Source organism: Eschrichtius robustus, chromosome 1, assembly GCF_028021215.1.
Source record: "Eschrichtius robustus isolate mEscRob2 chromosome 1, mEscRob2.pri, whole genome shotgun sequence".
In the NCBI taxonomy this organism is placed as follows: Eukaryota; Metazoa; Chordata; class Mammalia; order Artiodactyla; family Eschrichtiidae; genus Eschrichtius; species Eschrichtius robustus.
The window spans coordinates 48,459,344-48,474,343 of NC_090824.1; the positions used below are offsets into that span (position 1 = coordinate 48,459,344).

The 15,000-nt window shown below is 39.9% G+C and overlaps 1 protein-coding gene across 1 annotated transcript in view; it reads right to left on the bottom strand.

The window, feature by feature from the left end:
* Nucleotides 1–15,000, bottom strand: part of GNG2 (G protein subunit gamma 2) — a 129,162-nt gene that overhangs the window by 20,012 nt on the left and 94,150 nt on the right. Inside the window, exon 3 of the mRNA XM_068545501.1 lies at nucleotides 5,453–5,568. Within this exon, the coding sequence (XP_068401602.1) occupies nucleotides 5,453–5,539 (87 nt within the window). The 5' untranslated portion in view covers nucleotides 5,540–5,568. The remainder of the gene's footprint in view (nucleotides 1–5,452; nucleotides 5,569–15,000) is intronic.

Here is a 15,000-nt window from a genome sequence, read left to right on the forward strand (position 1 = left end):
GATCAATTACGCCCTTCTTTTTGGTATTTCACTGAATTTTATCCTGTTACAATGAGTTTTATTTGGCCAGTGACATCATGCTTGGAATTTCCCAAACTATAAATGTAATTGGAAATGTCATGCAAAATATAGTTCCTAATGTCTTGTTATATGACACTCTTAGTCCATGAACTTAAAGCTATCCACTAACAAAAATGTTTTCTGACTGCCTGCATATCTCATCACCAAGAAGTAGACAACAAGGTCTTTGACACTGAGGACTGTGTAGTCTAGTTCGAAAAATTATCTGATGAAGGTAAAATTATTTAGTAAATTGACAAGTAAGTAGGATCAGAATGGAAAAGGAGATTCATGAGCAAGTGGGGATTTAAGCTGACCTGTAAGAGAGGAGTAAGATTTGGATAATGCCCTAGTCTAGTTGGGCTGCTGTAATAAAATACCAAAAATGGGTGGATTGTAAACAACAGAAATTGATTTCTCATAGTTCTGGAGGATGTAAAGTCTAAGATCGAGGTGCCAGCAGATTTAGTGTCTGTTGAGGGTCTTGCTTCCTGGTTCATAGATGCCTGTGTTCTTGCTATAACCTCACATGGTAGAAGGGGCAAGGGAGTTCTCTGAGTCTTTATAAGGGCACTAATTCTATTCCTGAGGGCTCTGCCTTCATGACCTAATCACTTCCCAAAGGCCCCGCCTCCAAATACTATCACATTGGGTGTTAGGATTTTAACATATGAATTTTGGGAGGGACACAAACATTATGTCTATAGGACATAGGAAAAGAATAAGAGGAAGGGTGTTCTCAGTGAGGGATCCAGAATAACCAGAGAGATGGGAATCTGCATACCATATTCTTGAGACAGTGAGACGAGCCAGTTGGAAAGGTCTATTGGAACCATTTGGGAGAAATGAGAAATAAGTTTGACATTTTTATGTGCAATTTAAAGAGCATCCAACTAGATAAGAAGCAATCATTACATCCAGGCTCCTGGCCTTGGCTTTCTTTTGCACTTACATCTACATTATTCATGATGTCAACAACACCCTCTGTTAAAGGGCATCCTTCTAGCTTACAATGATTCTCACCCCTCCTTAACTATCTGTCCCCTTCCCAACCATATGGGTGGGTTAGTTCCTAGGAGCCACGTTTGTGCAACGTGATTCAATTCTAGCGTCAGTTGATTGAAGCTGCATGGCTCATCCTTGGTAGAACAAATATACCACTCTAGGAATATGGAAGTGAGACTAAAAGGGATGACATGAATCTATCTCTTTCTTCGTGGAGCTGAAAGTATGACATGTGATCCTCAGAGCCATGGGCAGCCACCTTGTGTCTGCCATATGGAACAGGCAGCTGAGAAATCTATTCCTCCCAGGAAAAGAAAGAGGCAGATATACAGGGAGAAACAGAGGGATATCACAGAGCACTTGCAGTTCCCGCTGGCCTTCCAGCTCTCACTCCCCCTGCTTAATCAGTTACATTTCTGCTCTTAGATTCTGAGACGCCCTGTATCTTTTATAATCGATCCCTTCTTTCTGCTTAAGTCAGCTTGGGTTAGGTTTCTATTATTAGAAACCCAGAGTCCTAATATAGTGATGAATAAATAGATTTAACTGAAGTCCTACTGTCCTTCGCTTTTACACATGCTCTCTCGACTTGCGCTCTCAGGACAAGCTTTCTTTCACTGGCCTTTGCTCAACAGCAGTGTATCTTGTTGTTTTGTACATCTGAGTGTCACAGTTTCCACAACCTCTCTCTGCCTCTTTCCCCAGAGCCCTTCCCAGCTTTCTTTGGTTTCTCTTTCCTTTCTCTCCTTGAATGAAATGCTAACAAAGAAACACAGAGAGGCTGGGAGTATCATTTATATATGCCTGAGGCTTATGAACAGATAATGGGTTCATTAGCCCAAATCTCTCAGGATCTGTGATGCAAAGGGATAGGAAACAAGAAGGTTTAAAAATGAATATGCTGTTCAGACCCTCTCAAGGTAGGGCCTCTCCAGGTTATTCTGGAGGCCACAGGAGGGATAAGGCCACCCCCTGCTTAAGGGACCCTTGACAGCTCCAGTGTCAGCTGTGTCCCCTTTTCCTTGTTCCTTTTTTTTTTTTTGATTTATTTTGGCTGCACCGAGTCTTACTTGTGGCCCAAGGGATCTTTAGACGCGGACTTCTTAGTTGTGGCATGCAGACTCTTAGTTGCGGCATGCATGCAGGATCTAGTTCCCCAACCAGGGATAGACCCTGGGCCCCCTGCATTGGGAGCACAGAGCCTTACCCACTGGACTACCAGGGAAGGCCCTCCTTTTCCTTGTTGCCTCAGCTGTACTAGGCTCTGCCAGATGGACGTAAAGCCACTGCCACCTTTACAGCTTGAAGAGGTCACTACTCTAATTGGAAAATCAGAAAATTGAGATCTTCAGAGAGAAGCCCCTTCTTGCTGACAGGATCATGTACCGAAAGTAGGTGGAGAAGCCTGACCACTCAGAAGCCTGGAAGGGACTCCAAAAGGCAGATAACCAAGCCCTAAACCAGCTAGCTGCCAACAGTGTCAACACAGTCGCAGTTTTACCCAAGAGCTAAACTAAAAATAATCTGACACTTCACCACAGCATGCCTGCCTGGCTCTGATGTGCAGAACAGATGCTGAGATACAGGCTGCCACTGCATTTCCAACAATTTCAGGTCTAATGACGTCAAGAGGAATTCAGAGATATGAAAGTGACGATCATGTAAGAAGGCAGTCACTCATTGTTCAGCTCATTAGGCTAATGCTTTGTCGCTCTAAAACAGATAGTGATTTATTTGGTCTCTTCAGAAGCAGTATTCAAAGGGAATCAGGGTGTGGTGTTGACTTCTTTCTCATGATATTTGGTAATTATGCTTTTTGGATATCTTATTTGTGTTAATAATAGGTCTTGTTCATTTTTTTGGTAACCTCTTACCAGACTAGGCGATCCTTGAGAGCAAGAATCATGTCTTCTTTTTCATCTAGCTCTATATCTCTATAGAGATATAGAGATCTAACAAGGCCTGGCAATTTAGAAAGCTCTCAATAAAATATTTATTGGATAAAGGAATAAATGAATAACTGAAAAATAGCAAAAATCCAACCTAATGATGAAGGTTTGGGAAAGTGTCTTAAAGGATATAATGATTGAGTCTTCAAGGAGTCACTGGAGTTGGTAAAGCAGAAATGCAGAGAGGAGGAGAGTGAATGTTAAAGGCATTTGAAATTGTCATCAAGGGAATTAAAAATGGTTCAATATAGCATGTGGGTGAGAGGAAGGGGATGAAGCTGAAAAGTGGGGCAGGGGCCAGAAGGACCTTGTATGCTTTGCTATAGAGTTTGAATTTCATTTTCCAGGTGATGGTAATCATGAAAAGATCTTCAGTAAGAGAGGAAACTAATGAGGTTTTCTTGTAGAAAGTTGTCTTTGGCCACATGGAGGGTAAGTGATGGCAGGGATGGAGATGGGGTTGAGACGGGATTGCAAAGATCAGCTAAGAACGCCTTTCAATCAGTAATTCAGGTGAGAGGTGATGAAGGGCTGACGTATGGCTGAAAAGGTTGGTTTTTGTCCTGTTCTTCCCACTGTCAGCTTTTCATCACCACCAACACCATCACACCCTACTTCAGGATGTGGGCCTGGGGATGCTGAGTAGTAACAGAAAATGCCAACCACAATAGTGCTTTTCAAACACTTTTTTCTTCATTCGGCCATGCCAAAAGGCAAGGTGGCATTTTCCAGAAGGTCCATGGACAGAACCAAAAAAAAAGAACCGAATGACTCTTTTTGGTGCCACAATCTTTGGGCCACCTCACTCCTCTCAGCAGGTACTGTGCGCACTTGCCATATTATACTTTTTTTAAGAAAGGAAATAAAAAAGAAGAGGCAAAAAAGGAGAAGAGGAAGGTAAAAAAGGCACAAGACAGATGGTGAAGACCCTTTATCATATTCATAAATAAAGAATTAAAGCTATTGCAAGAAAGAAGAAGCTGTTTATATTTTGTGGTCCATTACCAGGACTTGAATTTTACAAAGGAGATTCAGGATAGATGGAAATTTGCTCAGTTTACTTATGGAGGAAGACCAGCACTCCCTTCATGCTCTAGCCCAGACCTGATGGGAGTTATAAGGAGCAAACCCCTTCCTATAGGACCATGGTTCCCGACCTTAACTATACATTGAAATTAACTGATAATTAAAAGAAATACTGCTGCCTGAATCATACCCTAATAGATTCTAATTTAATTGGTCTACAGTGTGGTCTTAGAATTGGTCCTTTTATAAAATTCCCTGGGTGATATGAATATACAGGTGGGCTGAGAACCACTGCTATACACCAGTGGTCAGCAAAGTTTTTCTCTAAAAGGCCAGAGAGTAAAAATTTTAGGCTTTGTGGGCCACAGGGTCTCTGCTGCAACTACTCTACCCTGCTGTTGTAGTGTGAAAGTAGCCACAGACAGTATGTAAATGAATGGGTGGGGCTGTGTTCTAATAAAGCTTTATTGAGAAAAACAGTCAGTGGGCTGGACTTGGCTCATGAACCATAATTTATTGACCTTTGTTTTAGAAACACCTTCCAAAGGATGGCTGGATTGTTCAGATTGCTAAGTCAGGAATGGACAAATCTTCCAGTTTAAAAAAGGCATCTGAAAGAATGTTCTAATTTTAGTGAAATGTTGCTGAGTTCCATTTCATAAAATGCTCAGGTCTTCTGGGAAAGTGAAGCTTTGATAGTTGACATAAATTTACTTTACTACCCTGCAGTAGCTATCTGTGTGGGTTAACTTACATTGAAAATCTGCCAACAAAAGGTTTGGATTTAAAGTCCTGGCTTAATATGTTAGGTCCAACTTAAGACAAAGCTGTCAGGTTTGATCTGGGGAGTGAGAGAAAGAAAGAAGTGGAATATTAAGTTCCATGAAACCTCTATGCTGTTTGACTTCTCAGGGAGACCACGTGTGGCTTTTGCGTTCTGAAGAAAAAAATCCAGTAAGGTATAAAGAAGAAAAAAAATAACATGCAGTGGTGGATCGAAGGATTAGACGTGAAGATAGACACTAAAAATTAGAAACGACATAAGGAAGGACAGAAAAAATTAAACCCAAGTGAGAAGGGGGTCTTTACAAGGTCAGAGAAGTGAACTGGTGGATTTCTACATTTCATGGGTTTTCCAAATCCCTTGACTAGAATTCAGCCATGAGCCTAAGTTTCGTTTTGACATCCACATGGAGAACCAGTTTTAATTTATACTATCATTTTATTCTGGAGAAATCCAGAGGAGGCAAAGACACATAAGAAAAATGAACTTTTGCCTAACCATTAAGTTTCTCTTCCACCATCACTGGTTTCATCACTCTCCATAGAAAAGTAGCCAAATGACACATGGCTGCAAGTCATGCTCCTGACGATCAAGGCTAGCTGAGCTGTGTGGATTACGCCATCCTCACCTTTATCCTATCGATGTTGGCTTCCATCTTCAGCTGTTCTACCAGTTTCCTGGCTTGAGCTATGCTGGCGGTGTTGTTGCTGGCCATTGGAATGCTGGGTGGGTTTTTCAGACACACTGGGAAAGAAAACAAGGAGGAAAAATGCATCAGAGAACTCTCCAGCTGCCAAATGTGCAGATTCATCATAACTGGGGGATCCCCCCAAAATGGCTATAGTCAGGCCAGGTTCCTCCAGCCATCTACATCCCCAATCCAGCACTAAGTCTGAGTGGCAGGCAGGCCAGAAGATGAGGTTTGCTTTTCCAACTCCCTACCTCTGCCCTTCCATCCTTCTTTGGGGGAAAAAAAAAGAAGACTGTTCATCAAATCAGATAAGATATGTTGCCACATTAAGAAAGCAAGTTATTAAATTTATGTCAATTTATGAAATAAGTTCAAAATGGTAAGGGTGACAGTATGCATAATTACTGTTGTTATTTATTGGATACTGCTATTGTTAGATACTGTGTTAAGTGCCCTCAGAGGATGAGGAATGAAAGGTGAGCAGAGGCAGGAATGGTAAATTATATAATTCCTAAGGACTAAAAACACTATGTTTACCATGTTCTCTTGATGGGCTCAAATGCTGACTCTTTGGTTAACCGTAAGCACCTCAGTCTATTATACTGCAGAGACACTGCAATAGGACTTGTGGCTTTTTTGTGTTGTTTATCCAGCACCGTTTTAAATGGTCCTTTCTCTCCAGTCTATTTGAAATATGGCTTGATTCACAACCAATTACTTTACTCGTAATTCTTCAGGAACAATCTATAATGTCAAGGGGTAGGCGTTGCTATGTCTAAATTGTTACTTGCATTGATGAGTAGACCAGTGGTATTCTAAATTAAGTACAACAGACTTAATACTTTTATGAATATGGAACGGAACATAAATGTTTAGAGAGTGGAGTTCTGTACCTATGTAGATGGTGAGATGGTTTCTTTGTCTCTGGCTCTACCAGACCCACTCCCATCCTTGTCCCCCAATCCCTTCAAGTCCTATCCCAATTTCATTTCTCTTCTAATTATTTCTTGACCCACCATCTCACTTTATTCTTGTTGTTCATCTCAGAAAGTACCCTATTTACTTTCAGTGCTCACTTCCCCCACATTCTCATCAGGTCTTGCTCCATGTCAAGGTGCCATATACTATTTCAGGACCGTCAATGTAAATTTGCCCCTTGAGGTCACTGACACCCAATAGTGAAGGAATATCTGAGAGCTGCAATTTAACTAGAGTGTACGACCCAAGAAATGAGAAACATTAAACACTGCTTCAGTCACCACCAGTCATATCTTGTTCTGAAGATATTATATTAAAAACCGTGACTTCTACTAGCTTTGGGGAATATTTTTATCTAGGGATAAAGTAGGATCAGGCTACTATCTCAAAAAGGAAAGAGGACACATAGAAAACCTACAGAAAGAAAAATAACCCATAATAAGTTCAGTACATAGGTTTTTACATATCCATGAAAATCAAGAAACAATTTTTATTTTAATTACCAAAAGAGCAAAAGTCTATAAATTATCTTCTTTGGTTCTTATTTCTTGACATTTAACTCTCTGTAAACAAAGAGGTCCCTTCATGGATAGTGTTATTTTATAAAGAATACTGCAAAAGCCAGCCCAACAACATTTATAGTATAAATTGGAGGATAGTAAACTGTTCCCTCAATTTATTTTCAAAGGGTTTGGAGACAATAAAATGGGAAGGAAGACTGAAAGAATTTTGAAGCCACAAAGATCTCTGAACTCTACTTTCAAATGCTTGAAGATCAAGGGAAGGATCTTGCATGCAAAAACAAACACAAAAAAGGAGGCTTTAACAACAACTGCGATTTCATCAGCATGGTTAAGGACCTAATCATCTTAGCCCCACAGGGAAGTTATGTGCCCCCAAATCAAACGGACATCTACCAGCCTTGCAAAACTTCACAGGGCCAAGATGGAGTATTGACTTACCCAGTAGAGTAGCCTAACTCTTCCAGTGATCCAAAATGGAAGGAGCCATGGTCTACAGGCCCCTGGACACTGCTCTGTAAAGTTCATGTTTCCTCCAAACTAGAATTTATCACGCTAGAATAAGACTATCACAGAATTTCCAAATCCTCATTGGGCCTGAGGGAGCTCTGAGAGTCTGGTCAGCTATTCTTCTGCCCTTGAATCTAAACCAGATAATATAGTAACTTGTGGCAGAGACCACTGCTTGCTTCCAATACTCCTTTTCCTCTTCTTCATTAGTGATAACAATTTTTTTTTTCTTTTTAACAGAGACCACAAGAACCCTGAATTTTAGTTGGGGACATTTTGCTGAAAGATGCATTCCCAGGCTCCCTTGCAGCTTGGTGTGGTGATATGACTAAGTTTTGGTCAATGAGACATAAGCAGAAGTCCTGAAGGGAAGGGATGTGCCTTTTGCTTCCCCTTCCTCCTGTTACTGGCCTAGAAGGTAGTCATACTGACCACAGAGCTCCATCTTAAACATCTGGGCTACACTCCAGGAGGAGCAGGAAGGATCTGGGTCCTTACTGATACTGTAGAGCCACCATGCCAGCTGTGAACTGGCTGCCATCTATGTGAAGAGAAATAAGCACCTATCTTGTTTACACCACTATTATTAAGGGTTTCTCTACTGTTGGCTCACAGATCTGCCATTAACTGATTAAATGACCCATTATTTTTATTGGAGTATCCAGGAAAGTCTATGTCCTAATGCCTGTTAATGTTCCCTGGAAAAAGCTGTAGCTGTCCTGAGGAGGCTGAGATGGAAAGTGTATGAGCTTTCTGTTGCTGCTGTAACACCTTACTACAAATTTAGTAGCTTAAAGAATATAAATGTATCTTAACAGTTCTGGAGGTTAGAAGTCTGAAATAGATCCCACTGGGCTAAAGTCAAGTTATTGGCAGGGCTTCATTCCTTCTGGAGGTCTAAAGGAAAATGTTTCCTTTCCTTACATAGCTTCTAAAGGTGGCCGGCATTCCTTGGCTCTTGGTTTTTTTCTTCATTTTCAAAACCAACAAAGGTGAGTTGACTTCTTCTCACTCTACATCACTCTAACCTCTTTGGTAGTCACTTCTCTCTCTGACTCTCCTCTGCCTCCTTCTTCCGCTTTTAAGAACCATTGTCACCACAGTGGGTCCACTCTGATAATACAGGATAATCTCTGTATCTTTAGGTCAACTGATTAGCAACCTTAATTCCATTTGCAACCTTAATTCCCTTTGCCATGTAACATAACAATCTGCAGGTTCCAGGTATGGGGACATGGACATCTTTAGGGGCCTTTATTCTACCTACGATGGAAGGAGACCTCTGTGCAGGTAGAGAAGGAAAGTGGAAAGGTGGGATGTTGAGGTGGGAAAGAAGAGGGATGGGGAAGGACGTAAGTTTAGAAATGCTGGGGAGAGAACACATAAAACCTAAATGGACTTAAGAAAAAAAAGTAGACAAAGGCTTTGGTTTGTGCTTCTACCTTTAGGAAGATCCTGTATGTTTTTCTTTTACCATATGACCCAACAAAATCTAGGGCCACTTTCAGAATCACTTAGTGCATTTTCCTCTTTTTTCACATCCGGCTGCTTTCCTGTAAAAGCAATGAAGAAATCCCCCTCCTGAAAACTGAAAGAACTGTAGAGTCCTAGACCAGTGTTCCAAAGAAGTATGTGATATTGAGATTTATAAGAAATATATATTTGGTCTTTGAACTATTCTTGGCACAGAGCTCCTAAAACCCTTGGAATCTCCTGCGGTAAGACCAATAAAGGTCTTTTGTTATGTTAATGAGGTGACTTTTGGAAAGTCCTTAGGCAACCTGAGGATGGGGGAGCTGTTTGCCAGGAGAACCAACCATGTGATTAGAGGGTTGGAACTTTCAGAACTCACCCCCAACCCCAACCTCCTGGAAGGGAAAAAGGGCTGAAGGTTGAATCAATTGCCAGTGGCCCATGATTTAATTAATCACGACTATGTAAAGAAGGCTCCATAAAACCCCAAAAGGACAGGGTTTGGAGAGCTTCCAGGTTGGTGAACACGTGGAGATGCTGGAAGAGTGGCCCACCTAGAGAGGGTATGGGAGCTTTGCACCCTTTCCCCATACCTTGCCCTTTGCATCTCTTCCATCTGGCTGTTCCTGAGTTACATTCTTTTATAATAAACTGGTAACCTAGTATGTAAAATGTTTCTCTGAGTTCTGTAATAGTAAATTAATCAAAACCAAGGAAGAGGTCATGGGAATCTCTGATTTATAGCCAGTCAGTCAGAAGTACAGGTAAAAACCTGGGCTTGCAATGGGGGGCCTGAATTGTGTTTGTGGGTAGGGGGAGGAGACTGCAGTCTTGTGAGATCAACCCTTAACCTGTGGAACCTGATGCTATCCCTGGGTAGGCAATGTCAGAATTAAAGAATTAAGTTAAATTGTAGGACACTCAACTGGTGTCAGAGGATTGTTTATTGGTGTGAAGGGAACTGCCCCCCTCCACACACTGGAATTGGGTCCTGGAGCCCTACTGAAGTATGTATTTTCCTAAAAAGTGACTTTGGTAAATAAGAAAAAGTTAGCTTATCTTCTAAGCTTGAAGCATTTGGACAATGCGTCACACACACTCACACACATACACACACACACACACACACACACACCTCTTTTCATCTTACAAATCTGAAACTCTGTACCCATTAAACAATAACACCCATTCCTTTCTCCCCCAGCCTGGGAAACCACCATTCTACTTTCTGCCTCTATGATTTTGATTACTCTAGGTACCTCATAGAAGTGGAATCATACAGTATTTGTCTTTACATGACTGTCCTGTTTCACTTAGCATAATGTCCTCAAGGTTCATTCATGTTGTAGCATGTGTCAGAATTTCCTTCCTTTTTAAGGCTGAATAATATTACATTCTATGCATATACCATATTTTATCAATTCATCTGTTGACAGATGCTTGGGATGCTTCCACGTTTTAGCTTCTGTGAGTAATGCTGCTGTGAATATGGGAGTACACATATCTCTTCAAGACTCTGCTTTCAGTTCTTTTGAGTATATACCCAGAAATGGAGTTGTTGGATCATATAAGGTAAGTCTATTTTTAATTTTTTGAGGGACAGCAATACTGTTTTCGGTAGTAGCTGTACCATTTTACATTATCACTAAAAGTGCACAAGGGTTCCAGTTTCTCCTCATGCTCATGAACACTTTCTTTTTTTTTAATAGTAGTCATCCTAATGGGTGTGAGGTGGTACCTCACTGTAGTCTGATTTGCATTTCCCAAATGAGTAGTGATGTTGAGCACCTTTTCGTGTGTTCATTGGCCATTTGGATATCTTTTTTTGGAGAAAGGTCTATTCAAGCCTTTTGCCCATTTTAAAATCAGGTTTGTTGTTGTTGAGTTTTAGGAATTTTCTATATATTCTGGATACCAATCTCTAATCAGATATATGGTTTACAAATATTTTCTCCCATTCCATGGATTGCCTATTCACTCTGTTGATAGTGTACTTTGATGCACAAAAGTTTTTAATTTTCATGAAGTCCAATTTTTCTATTTTTTTCTTTTGTTGCCTATGCCTTTGGTGTTACAGCTGGGAAATCACTGCCAAATCTAAAGGTGTGAATGCTATGCTCCATTTTTTTGAAGGAGAAAAGAATATGCCACTCCAAGATATGTCACTATGGCATACTGGTTATTTTGAATTGAAGTTAGTTAAGAAAATAGCCAGTGCAAGAAGAATACTCTCACTCTCTTTGTCCCCCTGAAATCAGGAAATAAATCTCCTGTGTGCAGGCACCCTCCCTCTACCAGGAAGGTAGAAGGCATCCTTATTGCCAGAGACAGGAAATTCAGGGCCGAGAAGGCTGTATCTATAAACCTTGTTACTTCTTCAGTAATTTGCTATCCCAAGCCCAGATCCATTCGTCTCGTTGATTCTTCACAAACATATTGTTTCCCTGTCTAAAAGGTATAAAAGCTGCCTGCTTTGGTCACTTCTTTGAGTCTCATTTCTTTATGGGCTCATGTATATGTACAAAATTAAATTTGTTTTTCTCCTATTAATCTTATGTCAATTTAATTATTAGACCAGCCAACTGTTAATCTTATGTCAATTTAATTATTAGACCAGCCAACTGTTAATCTTATGTCAATTTAATTATTAGACCAGCCAAAGAATCAAGAATGGAAGAAGGGGAAATTTTCCTCCTCTCCAGTTTTGGTGCCAAAAGTAGGGCTCTGCCTGGCCTGGACACCGTTCACCCTTGGGCTGCGGCAGCTGAGAGACCCTGGGACCTCTGGTAAGTGCTGGCAGAAGGAAAGAATTCGTACCAAATCAGTCTCCCAGATCTCTGTCTGCAAGTTCTCATAGAGGGGAGAATGGTAAGAATCCTTTTCTTTTGCTAAATTCAGATTAGTAGGAGAAAATATTTTTATGAATTAGTTCCTTGGGTATGGCGACTTGTAAAGATTTGTTGTGAGTACTCTTGTTATCTATTTATTCCTTTTCTCCCAGAGATGGTCATTGTTTGCCTTTTTCTCTGCCTTTTGTGTCATTTCTCATAAGGAGAAAAACCATAGGGCAGAACACAGGCATAGGTTCTAGAAGCCTGTTGTCTGATCTGGCTTCATGGTGAGTTCACGGTTCTCATCAGACTGGCATCTATTTAGACAAACTTTGCTCTGGGTCCTCTCATGTAAAAACTGGGTGAAGTTTTCCTTTCATCTTGTTCTATGTCCTGAAAGCATAACTCTATGACCAGTAAGAATATTCTCTGGTTTCTGCTAGCCGGAGAATGCAAATAATAGCTTGCACTTGGTGGCCAGTTGAATAGACTGGATTCCAAGACATGAAGTCACAAGCAATGTTCTCTTTGTCCAACTGTGCCAGCTTTCAGGGAAGTTTGTCATAAGGGGCCTTTGTCATCTCAGCCTTCGTTGTCTTGCTAGTGCTGGAAAAGTCTCATTCTATTAATGCCTGCCTGGTGTCATAGATTAGTAGGTCTGTGACTAGAGCGGCCTCATGTTCTTGTGAGAGACCAGAGACACTGTTTGCACTATACCGTTCTTACTACCTATGACAACAATGGTCTTTGCTTTCTTAGGCTAAATCTGGAATGAAGTTTCTGGATCTTCTGAGGACTATGTCTTTTGTACTGTCCTTTGGGATGCCTCTTGCATCCATGGTTAAACTGTAAAAAAGACTTACTGGTTTGAGTAGCTATTGAGATTAATGTAAGTTCCTACTCATCAATGGCCAAAGGATCCTTTGAACTGGCAATATTTGAAAGAAAGAGATTTTTTAAGAGCGCTCTCATTCTTAACGACTGTCTTACTGCTACCTATGGAAAGACCAAATTAAAAAGAGAACACAAAGGAATATAATGTCTAGCCTTAGGGACCCTCTTAACAAGATGAAAGAACAGACATTAGGCTTAGAAAAAAAATTAAAGACCACATCCAACATAAATTCCCCCTTTAAAAAATCTGGCCCCATCTCCTCAGTAAATTCCCTTAGCTCCCCAAACTCCTCCACCTTCCCCTTCAACACCCAGCTGCCTGTTTTAACTTCCCTTTCCCTAAAAGATTTATAGAGAGCACTCGGATCTCTAGGCCTCAAGTATACAGGTTACTCATGCAAATGCTGAAAGTCGGGAAGTAAATTTAACAGATGCCCCCAGGATGGAGAGTAAGGCTTTCTCTGCTATTCCTTACAACTCCTTCTACTTTCCAGGGCTCCATAATCAGGCTCTGCCAGCTTCAGGTCTTTCTATACAATGTCCTTTGTAGAAGTATCCTGGACCCCTCCACCCAACACCACAAAGAATTCATATCCCCTGGAAAGCAACAGATCTTTTAAATTACAAAGCCCTTTATCTCCACTTTCAGAAGATTCTACCAAATTTAAAGACATATTAAAAAGATTATTGGCCATTTACAACCCTTCTCACTGAGGAAACAGATGACCAGAATTTCTCCCAGGCCCTCCTATAAAATGGTCAATAAATGGATTAGCTGGAGGCTGATGTTTAGCAAATATTACATTTATATTATATATTAAATATTATATATTATATGCAAAGGTAGAGGCTTTCCCACCCAAGGTGAATTGGTCTAAGATTAAATTGTACACTCGGAAAAAGGAGAACATCCAAAGGCCTTTATAAAATGCTTTGTACAGACTTTTCAAAGGCATACTGCATTAAGCCCTGAAGCTCCAGAATATAGAAATCTTTTAATTTCCTCCTTAATATGAAAATTTCTCCTGAATTTAAAAAGGCAAATTCAAAATAGTGTGCCTGGGTGGACTAATCAACCTCTAAGCATTATGATGCAAGCAGCTACCCAATTCTTTGAAGATAGATTGCAGGAGAAAAAAAGGAATTATAATCAACAATACTTGATTTGCAACTTGAATCTTCAGAAAAACAAAAGCATAGCTCTGAGAGCAGCTCAAAGTCCACTCAGACCCTTTCCCATTTGCCTTCAGGTATTTGCAGATATTATTAAAAAATCAAGACATTGGAAGTACAATTATCCTGACTTAAGAAAAAGACGGAAAAAATTAAATAGTAATTACCTTAGACTGCTGATAATAGATATACTCCCAAATTCCTACATTCTTTCCCTGTCCCTTGAAGATGTAAATCTTATCATGTATTTATAAAGCAAACAGCTCAAGAGGTAAATAGAACACTGCTCACAATTGCCTGAGACACAAGATAAAAAAAAGGAGGGGGGAGGCTTTTAAAAATACAAACTACTATAAACTCACTTGCCTAAATCTAGTCCACATCGTTCATAAGATTACTTGTCAAGGACAAACACAAATCTTAAAAGTCTCCTGCACAAACATTAGTAAAAAGCTTTAGCCATTTAAGAGAGTAAGCTTAACTTGTTCTGTCCTACAGAGATATAATTTGAATTCAACTGTTATTTATAAACTAGTGAGTGTTATTTTATTGGACCTGATTCATGGCTAAAGTTTTAGAACAAAAGCTATAAAGTCTCTGTGTCTGTCTGTATGTTTACATATGTCTATAAATCTATGTTATGTATATGTGATATTTTTCTACCTCTGTATGGTATTGCCAAAATCATTTTGTAAATGAGCTCTATTTAACTGGCTTAAACTTAAGCTCTTATGAATTAAGCATTCGTACAACTCAGAAACATAGAAACTAACTCAAATGTTTTTCAAGTTCATGTGATGTGGGATACCCTTTGCTAAATAAATGTTAGTTTAAGTTTGTTGGTTTAATTAAAATAGACATGTCTTCAGAGTTATCAGCATTAAATATAATGCAGACATGCAACTTTTATTCTACCTGGGTTTACTAGTCAAGTAAGCTGATGTTATCTCTGTTGCAAAATTTGTAAACAAGAAAAATAACTTAAAATGATGACTGGCCACTTTGATGTCTTATGAAATTTTCATGAGTGATCTAGATATGACTGTTGGGAACAAGTGAATTAAATAAATGTAAGTGGGATAAAAAATTTTAAGTGAACTTTTCA